Source organism: Cynara cardunculus (genome assembly GCF_001531365.2).
Source record: "Cynara cardunculus var. scolymus isolate 2C chromosome LG 9, CcrdV1, whole genome shotgun sequence".
In the NCBI taxonomy this organism is placed as follows: Eukaryota; Viridiplantae; Streptophyta; class Magnoliopsida; order Asterales; family Asteraceae; genus Cynara; species Cynara cardunculus.
In genome coordinates, this window is record NC_037536.1 from 16,099,760 (window position 1) to 16,109,955 (window position 10,196).

The 10,196-nt window shown below is 37.1% G+C and overlaps 2 protein-coding genes across 2 annotated transcripts in view; one reads left to right on the forward strand and one right to left on the reverse strand.

Annotated features, from left to right (window-relative positions):
- LOC112517850 (probable serine/threonine-protein kinase PBL25) overlaps nt 1-3,403 on the forward strand; it is a 24,987-nt gene extending 21,584 nt beyond the window's left edge. Inside the window, exons 2-7 of the mRNA XM_025125220.1 lie at nt 815-935; nt 1,035-1,588; nt 1,732-1,973; nt 2,361-2,550; nt 2,626-3,017; nt 3,206-3,403. Coding sequence (XP_024980988.1) covers nt 815-935; nt 1,035-1,588; nt 1,732-1,973; nt 2,361-2,550; nt 2,626-3,017; nt 3,206-3,403 — 1,697 coding nt within the window. The remainder of the gene's footprint in view (nt 1-814; nt 936-1,034; nt 1,589-1,731; nt 1,974-2,360; nt 2,551-2,625; nt 3,018-3,205) is intronic.
- A 594-nt stretch (nt 3,404-3,997) lies between these two features.
- Nucleotides 3,998-8,610, reverse strand: LOC112518251 (desumoylating isopeptidase 1). Its single transcript, XM_025125885.1, has 5 exons — nt 8,541-8,610; nt 6,797-6,895; nt 5,990-6,087; nt 5,575-5,891; nt 3,998-4,556 (listed from the first exon to the last, which is right to left on the reverse strand). The coding sequence occupies exons 2-5, from the start codon at nt 6,803-6,805 to the stop codon at nt 4,147-4,149; spliced, it is 834 nt and encodes a 277-aa protein (XP_024981653.1). The 5' UTR covers nt 6,806-6,895; nt 8,541-8,610; the 3' UTR covers nt 3,998-4,146.
- Nucleotides 8,611-10,196: the final 1,586 nt, after the last annotated feature.

The window sequence follows — 10,196 nt, forward strand, 5'->3', positions numbered from 1 at the left end:
ATATATAATAAATTGTAATATATAAAATCAAAAGTATAAATAATAAAGTAACATAAAATAATATATATATTTTTAATATAAATATATAAAATTAAATTAAATTAATAAAATATAAATATAGAATTAATTGACTTGATGTTTATGACAAAAAATCATTGTACAAGTTTCAAAACAATCAATACCCCTATTAAGGGGGTGCGGTTAGCACTGCCCTTTAACTAATGGTCAAGTCGTCAAAAGAAGAGTCACATCAATATTATAATTTTTTTTACATACAAGTCCATATACATACCACCTTTTGCTAAATGAGTAACTGATGATTAATTTTATAAACTTTTAAATTTAAAGATGAAAAACGTAATTTAAAAAAATGAGTGGATTATTCTTGTCATAAACCCTCCAATCTCCTCTCTTTAAGCATCCTTTTAAAGGGGTAGGCTAAATGCACCCTTATGCATTGCTTAATGCACCCCTATCCATGAATTTTTTACTCACACACATCAACATTAATACATGTTTTTTACATTCCCAATACTTGAATGACCTGATTCTGACATCAAAAGGGGTGTCATTAGCACTCCCCCTTTCAAAACCCTTCATTTCTTTCAATTCCGTTTACTTTTTGGAACATTGTCACCAAAATCTTCTCTCTCCTCTCTTTCTCTCTCTTCCCTCATTTGTCTCCCAAAAATGGGAGACAAATGAAATCTTTTAGCGATCAAAAATCAACCAAAAGGGTTTTGAAACAACCCCAAACGGGGTTGTTCAACAACTATTGAGTCAAAATCTTGAATAATTTGATATTCATCTCCAGATTTTGATGATTTTGGGGAGTTTAACACAAACGGAACGATCAAAGACCACGACAGTGGTTTCGGGTTGTTTCCGTTAAGGAAGCATGGGTTGTTTTCGTGTTTTCCGACACAAGGGCAGAGGTGAAACACGAATTGTGGTTTGGTAGAAAGTTCGACACGAGGGAAGGGACGGAACATGATTTGTTTTTCGATGGAAGGAGACTGTTTTATGTGTTTTAGGAGACGGGCGAAGAAAGAATCAACTCAAGGGAAGATGCAGAATGTGAATTGTTTTCCGTGTTTCCCGACACGAGATCCGACGCATAAAATGAACTGTTTTCCGTGTTTTCGGGTACGGAAGATGAACTTTTTTATGGGTTTTGCGGTACGAGATTCGACCCAAGCAAAGACGGACCCGACGTGTGGAAAGAAACGAAAGATGAATGGTTTTTCATGTTTTCCGACACGAGATTCGACGCATAGAAAGAAACAAAAGGGGAGTTGTTTTTCATGCTTTCGGCCCAAAGATTCGACACAAGGAGAAACAGGGAAAACGAATCGTGTTTCGTGTTTTCCGACACGAGCAAAGAACGATCCGACACAAGGAAAGATACAAAAGACGAATTATTTTCCGTGTTTCCCGAGACGAGCAAAGAACGATCCGACACAAGGAAAGACACGAAAGATGAAGTGGTTTTCGTGTTTTCCAACACGAGCTAAGAAAGATTCGACGCAAGGAAACGCACGAACCACAAACCGCTTTCTGTGTTTCCAGATAAAAGGGAAGAGACAACGTATGAGGTTGAGAATAAAATTGAAATGCCGTTTAATGCCCGCTTTTCCAAGTAGTAAGAACCGTTCTCCGTTCTAGAATCACATTTCTTTAGAGCGGTCGACTTTAACGACGTAAAACACTCATTATCGTGTTATTGTGCAGAGAATAAGAGAAAGGTTCAAGCCGAAATCCAAAACCATGTCGTTTGTCCCCTTAAAAGAGCTCGTAAGGGCGCTACAAAGAACATGGCCGGTATCATACACGAACCCAACAACAATATTGCCGTGAGAACTTTCCCGTTGAATGAGCTATCGACAGCAACAAAGAACTTCAACGAAGAGTATCTGCTCGGGGAAGGTGGGTTCGGGCAAGTCTACAAGGGAAAACTCGAGGAAACCGACCAGGTAATCTTCCAAGAGACTTTCGGTACACAAAAAGTTAAAGAGTACATGGAACCCATTTGAATTATGCCAAAAGAGATGAGAGATTCTTACGTATATAGTGGTTTGATCGTCAGTGTCTAGTTAACGTGGGATTCCAACACGCCCCTCAAAAAGGAGGGGGCATGTTGGAATCTCACGTTAATGCAGTGGACCCCAACATTGATGTTGGGAGGTTTTTCATTTTTTTTGGAATTTTCCCTCTTAACCTCCCCCCTCTCTCTATCTATCTATCTATCTATCTATCTATATATATATATATATATATATATTTGATGATCCGTGTATATCTGATATGGGACTCCTAACCGAAAGGACTCTTGTTTCTTGGTATCGTTCTCTTTTTTTCAGATCGTAGCGGTAAAGCAGCTAAAGCTCGATGGGTTGCAAGGAAAAGGAGAGTTTCAGGTAGAGGTTATGATGCTAAGCCATCTTCATCATCCGCACTTGGTAAATCTAATCGGCTATTGCGTGGATAACGATCAACGACTACTCGTTTACGAGTACATGTCGGCTGGTTCTCTAGAAAACCATCTACTCGGTAAGCAATCCGCTCTCGTTATGCATGCATCACGTACGAATACTTGTCCATGTCATACGTTCTTGATACTTGCAGATCTCCCGCCCGGGAAACCTCCAATTGAGTGGTCGAAAAGGATGAAAGTCGCGTTGCATGCTGCAAAAGGTTTAGAATATCTGCACGAGAAGACCAATCCACCGGTTATCCATTGCGACTTAAAGCCCTCCAACATATTGCTCGATAAGGATTTTAATGCGAAACTCTCGGATTTCGGGCTAGCCAAGCTTGCTCCTGTTGGGAATAAGTCGCACGTACCGACAAGAGTGATGGGAACGGCTGGTTATTGTGCACCCGAGTATCAAAAAACCGGTAAGTTAACTGTGAAGTCGGATGTTTACAGTTACGGAGTCGTGTTGTTGGAGATCATTACTGGAAGGAGAGCCGTTGATTTGACAAGGAAAAGCGAGGAGCTACATCTTGTCCGATGGGTAAGTTCATATCGTCCTCCGAACCCTATTTTCAAGGTAACTCATAGAAACAGTTGCTCTAGTATTCGGTGTAGAGGTCCGATTTGGACATCTGACCTCGCAGATGCTACTTCCTAGGAGACATACTACGTGTGGTTTGGTATGGTTTGTATTAAGTTACATATAGTATTAACTTTCTTGTTAAACAGGCGGAGCCAAGGATCAAGGACCCACAAAAATACTCGGAATTGGTGGACCCGCTTCTCGAAGGAAATTACCCACGGGCCGATTTAAGCCAAGTACTAGCCATAGCAGCCATGTGTCTCAGTGTCGATGCATCAGTCCGACCTTCGATCAGTGATGTGGTCACGGCTCTCGCGTTCCTTGTGCAGGATACGGTACAATAAAAATGACTAGTTTGCCCATCGGACCACGGCCTTTGTAAGCCACCGGGAAATCGCCACCGGGTTCAAATGGTCATAGGAACCAACATGTTAGGTGTTGAAACGGGGGAGTTGATGAAAGTGATTGTACGATTCTTTGAACACATAGCAAAAGGTTTAAGTGTGTGGCACATTCTCTTAAGCCTTCCTCGATCGCATACCATCAAGGTTCTAAACGGCATGAGGCTTGATATGACAGCGACGCCAAGCCTCAAGCCTTGGCAGCCATGACAAAGTCACGACATTTTTCAAGGCGTGACTTAAGACGGCAAGTCTCTATTTTATATATATATATATATATATATATACAAACACATACATATATACAGTCCTATTTAGAAGAAAACTGCAAAAAATGAAAACCCTAATAGCCATTCATCTTTACAGATGATATTGCACCGGTATGCACACGAGGGTTTTCAAATATATATGTAGATAAACATATGTTTCTAGCATCACCAAATGAGTTGATGATATTATATAATTCAAATTAGGTTATATATTAAAAACTAATTAAACAAGGAGTATTTGAATCATTTTTTTTCTTAAACTACAAGAGCACGAAAATCGATCTTATAATACGATCAAATGCAAGTAAATAGATCATATAATCCGATTATATGCAGTCACAACAATGATTTCGGAAGTTTATGCCGTCCAATGAAATATTCAGAAAAGGAAAACTAGAAGAAATCGCGAAGCCTGTTTCAGCTTTGTGCTGCTTTCATGTGCCCATATCTCTGCATCACCTTCTTGGTTGCGAGCGCTGCGGCCTCGCTTGCACGAAACGTTCCGCTTGCCATGATTGCAGCAAACTCTTTCCCAATCTCTTCTTGCACCTTGCTCCTTGCGTCCCCGAGCGGGTCGGCTATTGGTTTCTGATCTTGTGGCGTTCCAGCGGGAACAACTGCGGGAGGAATCGTGTTCTCATGGGTCGACTTGGTATTACCGTTGCTAGCACTAGCATTTTCCTGTGGTCGAATTTGGATGCTTTCTGATGATTCATTGGGTTTCTTTGATACTTCTGGAATTGTTTGCACTGGAGATGGCCTAAACTGAGGAGCTTGTGGGACAGCACCCGCCCTCAATGTGGTCTCGAGATTCTGGATCATAGGCACTGCAACACGGAGCAATTTGGTACAACATATGTAAGAGCGTTTCCAACGGGTTTTTCTATAATTTCTCCAAAATACAAAAGCAATAGTGAAAATCTCCAAACAAAATTACACTTAACTTGAAAAGTTCCTTCATTTAGGAGATTCTAGCATCAATTATAGTACTGAAAGATTCAATTCATATAATATCCCAACAAAGTTTTTGTAAAATGAACCAAAGAACCTTCGGCCTAACGGTAACGTAGTCTTTGGCCTCCTAGGAGGTCAAGGGTTCAAACCTCACTAAAGGTGAGGAGGGTGTGTGAGTTTATTTGTTGCATTTGCCGAATATAAGAAAAAGTTATTGTAAAATGATATGAAAAACAATTAATGACACATTCTACGTCCTCTAAAAACAAATCCTTAAAATTTAAGGCGAACTATCTGTTCTCCCTCCTCCTTTCTTCGTTTTGGAGGACGATTTAGGGATTCTGTTTAAGCCAACTTTTAAAAAACCCTCCAAAATCTCTAAATTTCTCCGCTTGGAAAAATTCTAAATTCTATTGGAGACGCTCTTAAGAATCCCTACGCATTAAGAATCACTTGCCTTATCAGGTAACATTCTTGACCATTAAAACATACCCCCCCTCCCAAAATAAGTCCACATTTCTATTTTAGTTTGTCTAAAAATAAGTGTATTTTCAAAAGTAAGACTCTACTTTCATTCTATCCTTACTTATGAGATGGAGGAAATATCTCACTGTATTATTAGGGCTAATAATAAATCTGTCATTTAGCTAACTAGAAAGTATAATAATTGCATATTCCTAAAACTTTGTGCCTTTTCATATGGAGGAGATAGATTGTTGGTCGGTGTCTTTTACCGGATACACATCTTCTCCCTCACTTACTAGGTAAGATTCTCGGTACTTGCCATGCTCACCCGGGAAGGTAAGTGACACCCATTAAGTGCTTCGCCGGCAAGCGTTTGGTAAACGGCCCTTTACAAGAAAAGAAAGAGAGAAGTAATTGATGTCTTACTTATCAGAGCTCCCATTGGACTATTCATGACTTCATTTGGTAGGTTGACGATGTACTCTGGGATAGAGGCACCCACCAAAAATTGTGCAATTTCATTGCTAAAATTATTGCAGTTATGTGTCAGTAAACTGTAAGTTTCTGCTGTGTAGCGCGGACTTATCTCCTGTAAATACATCTCAAACACATCCTTCGGGACATGGGTAACACCAAGATCAATCACTCGGAGTGGAGCCCCATATGGTGCTGTTCCAGCCGGGATTTGTTGGATACCAGCCCCAAAATAGTACTCGGTACCATATACTACCACACCTGTGTGCCTGTTTTTAAAAAAAGATGGCCGATTACCTGTAACAGTTAACTGCAAGAAGGAAAGATTGTGAAAGAAAGGAAGAAAATCAGAGGGTTACCAACTTACCATATGGCTTCAATAGCCTTCCCGAGGAATGACATAGAGAGTTGGCGAGCTAGGCCTCCACTTAAATCATATGCATGCAAGCTCACCTTATAACCCTCCTGTGGATGAAGTTTCCAAGTGATTATTTATAGGGCCACACAAAAACCCAACCAACCCGACAAACCGAGCCAACTCAAGCCGATGCATAATCGAGTTGTAAAATCCTCAGACGTTAGGTATTGGATTGGAATTGGGCCAGTCCCATTTGAACCCAACCCGACATACCCGGCCAGTTGCATTCAATACTTCTTCGTTTTGAAATTTTAGTAGCATCTGACAGTGGCAACAAAATTCCCGTTTGTCGTTGTTTGCAATATATTGTTTGTTATTGGAACTTGGATGATTGTCATTGTTGATTCATGTATTTTATTACCTTCTCGTTGTTTCGAGTTCCAACTTAAAAGGTTTGATTGTCATGTTAACACCCGATCAACCCAACCTGACCCAACCCAAGCAGCAGATGTTGGGTTGGGTTATGCTTTAATATTTTTTTGAACTGGTTCAGATTTTTTAGTACCCCACTAATTGGGTTTTTAAATGTCACCAAACCAGCCAACACAACCCATATGCAGTGCACCCAAGTTATCTGATATCCCAAATAATAAATCTACACATATATAGAGAAAGGCATATCAAGTAAACCCTTTCCCCAACAGCACCAACCACACCCGAGAAATCTTGAGAAGTGAACTTCGTAAGAGAGTTGTGCAATGTACAAAGTTACTTAGACAATGAATAACGATTGAATGGGCAAGTAAAGCTTTGTACCTCAGCCATCTTTTGACTTTAAAATGTAAACGGAAGTTGTGGATGCTAGAAAAAATTCCCGGGTTCTGAAGTTTTCACTAAATTGACAGATGGCGAGCTCTGTTCAGAGAAAGAGAAACATGGGTTACAAACACAAAAAAGAAGATGATTGACAAAAGAAGTAAGAATCATCTTCAGTAGAGGTAGATCATGCAAAAAGGTTCTCCCTTTGTGACCACAATGTCAAGGGTCAGGATCACAGAAAGTCAGAAACAACCTCAATGCAAATGTAAGAGAAATAAAGAATAACTATAAACAATTGCAAGCAATGAGCCTTGATACGATGGGATCACGATTCTTCAAGTAGAAGCCGTGCTAAGAACAATGCTAATGTTCTATGGTCTATGCTACAGAAATGTAGGACATTTTCATGTGGAATAAAAACACAGATTTACACGAGAATGCGACTATCTGCAAAAATTCCTATTGTATCCCTGCTGTTTTCACGAGTTATGTGCATCTCCAAATAGCATGTCAGATCCGCCCATAAATCCTAGCTTCTTAGGAAATTAGATTTGTTTCTAATATATGACTTATCTTTGAATTAAAGAAATTATTTGCAGAATACAACACCAACCCCATGTAAAACTATATTTCTACATGATGTCCAAGAAATAGACTATAATAAAAATCCAATTGGATACACACATAACATCTATTCATCCACATAGATGATTCAAAAGCTGCAGATTGGAATATAATATCACAAAACAGTGCTAGTCCATATAATTATTAACACAGCGGTAAATAACACCCCTGTGGCATCTTAGACACTATTTGAATGTATACCAAAATTTAGGTATGCAAGTGTTAGGATTAGGATTAAGGGTTATTTATGTAATTTTGTTGATTGTCTTAACCACCAGAAAACGATAAAAGAATACCCAATAAGATAAGTAGATAACAATGTTAGTTTGTAACTTCAAATACAAGCCTTTATCGACTTACTTTCTTGGTTTACAGTGTCTTGTTCATTCAAATAAGTATAGATGATTAGCGTTTATATGCAAAGTTTATCTAAAATGATATTCTTGAAGTTTGTTTCAGATATAAGCGAGCAGCCCCGAGAGAGAGAAAATGCAAATAGATAGCCATCTTAAGATAGTTTTATAGACTCTTTGGCTAAAGAGAAAATCGTCAGGGATAACTGCAGAGTGGGAGAAACTGCCAAGTAGAATTTTCCATCTAAAACATAATTTCTTTCCAACAAATGAATCGTTCAAAACTAGGGTAAGCAACTTAATTAATCCAATGTCAAAGTATCAACAACGCACAATGTGTTAATTCTAAAACACCGCAAGAGAAGATATCTGAACCTAAGTAAAATTTTCCTACGGAGAATATCACAATTCATTAATAATTAAAGCAAATCTGCAACTTTTTCCATTGAACTTTTGATTTCTAATCGAAACATCCTACGTAACTCGATACCTTTTCTAACATCACAAACTTCATCACACACCGACACACGCATCACACTCAGATCGTCTGGAAAATCCAAAAACCCTAAGGATTGCGAAGACATGAACAAATACGATGAAATTGCATCAATAATATCTCACATGTAGGCTACAATTGATGCACGAAACAGGGAAATTGTTCAAAAATTTGGGGAAAACTTGGAACAAACATACATAAAAAGGAATGTATATATCAAAATTCACATTCAAAACGAGATAGATGGAGAGAGATGAGGGTTCCATACCTGAGATTCGAGTCAAATAAGAGGAGCGCAAAGAGGAACAAGAACCCTGGAGTTGAATTTATAGAGGGGGAGAAGCGCAACAACCACCTCGGTGGAGTTTTCTTTTCTATGGCATTCTAGAATCTACCAATATAGAGACCATTTACGTTAACGTTTTCTTCATAGCATACAAATTTGGTCCCTCTAGTTTGTCAAAATATAATATGATCATTATAGTTTGTAAAAACGTTCTAGATTTGATCCCTCCCTCTAACGACCGTTAAATAAGGGGCATTTTTGTCTTTTTATTGATTTTTTGTATTTTACCCCATCGAGATTGATTATATGATTTTGCTTCCGATTAAGTGTTTGCATAGGGTCAGTTCGAGTCGGCAAACCAAAAATCCGGTCGGATTTTGGATATGAAAATCAAGACCCGAATTTTAGGTTTCGGATTTTGGATTGCTTTGGGTTCGTGTATTATTATAATACAAATCAATTGATTTTGAGGATGAATTCAATAGTTAGTTTAGAAATTAGAAAATATTTCGACCAACTAGAGTTTACGAATTTCAAAAGATAATTAGACAAATAAATATATTTATATAATATTTAAAATATATATGTATATTATTTCGGATTTTCGGACGGGTCGGGTGGCGAAAGATCAAACCCAACCCGAACCCAAATATCCTTCAAAAGTCGGGTTTCAAATTTCGTGATATTCGGGTTTTACACAAATACCTTATTTTTGTTCGGGTTCGGATTTCGGATTATCAAGTTTTGCGCACTCCTAGCCCTATATATTTAATTGGATAAGAGACAAAAAATCGATAAAAGGACGAAAATGTCTCTAGTGTAACATAATTTTTAACAATTCTTAGAGGAAGGGACTAAATATGAACTTTTTTCTATTTTGTAGATTGGAAATACAGGGACGAAAGGTGTTATTTTGACAAACTTCAGGGACCAAATTTGTTAGTTTACTCAAAACTAAAATGCTTTTATTTTGTATTTTTTTACTATTATTTATATCTTCTTTGACTATTTTTATTTCTTTTTTGACTTGAGATAATACCATATTCTTATTTTAAGCGGTTTAGGAACATGTGATTTTTGTGTATGTCTATGTGTATGTGTATATATATATATATATTATAAAATATTTGATAAAAACTTATAAAAATCATTTTTATTTATAAAGTACTATCTATTGATGCATATTATTTAAAATTTAAGATTATAAGTGAATTGTACGTAAATACAATTTATTAAAGCTTAATGTTTGAATTTGTGTAACTAACTACAGATAAACATAATTAAATAGAGGATAAACGTCTCTATTTAAATATAAAATATCTAAGATATAATTTGGATAATCATTGAGTTTTACAAAAAATTATATTATTAAACAAAAAAAAGAAATACCCCAAAAAAGGAGAAATTTTAAATGATTAGTTTCGTATTAATATCAATATAATTTTTTTAAATTTTTATGCTATCTTTATATTTATATTTTATTCAAAAATAAAAACATAATTATTTTCTCAAAACCACATAAAAATGTATTATAACATCATCTGAGACATAGAAAAAGTAAAACATTAAAATCGAGATGTATCTCGTTGCATTGTACGAGTACTCTTCTAATATATATATATATATATATATATATAT

What these genes read in the sequence shown, in the direction of transcription:
- LOC112518251 (XM_025125885.1), bottom strand. An exon ending in AAGGCTATTGAAGCCATATG is followed by an intron (nt 5,892 to 5,989) that starts GTAAGTTGGTAA and finishes TTTTAAAAACAG; the next exon opens with GCACACAGGTGTGGTAGTAT. An exon ending in TCCAATGGGAGCTCTGATAA is followed by an intron (nt 4,557 to 5,574) that starts GTAAGACATCAA and finishes TCCGTGTTGCAG; the next exon opens with TGCCTATGATCCAGAATCTC.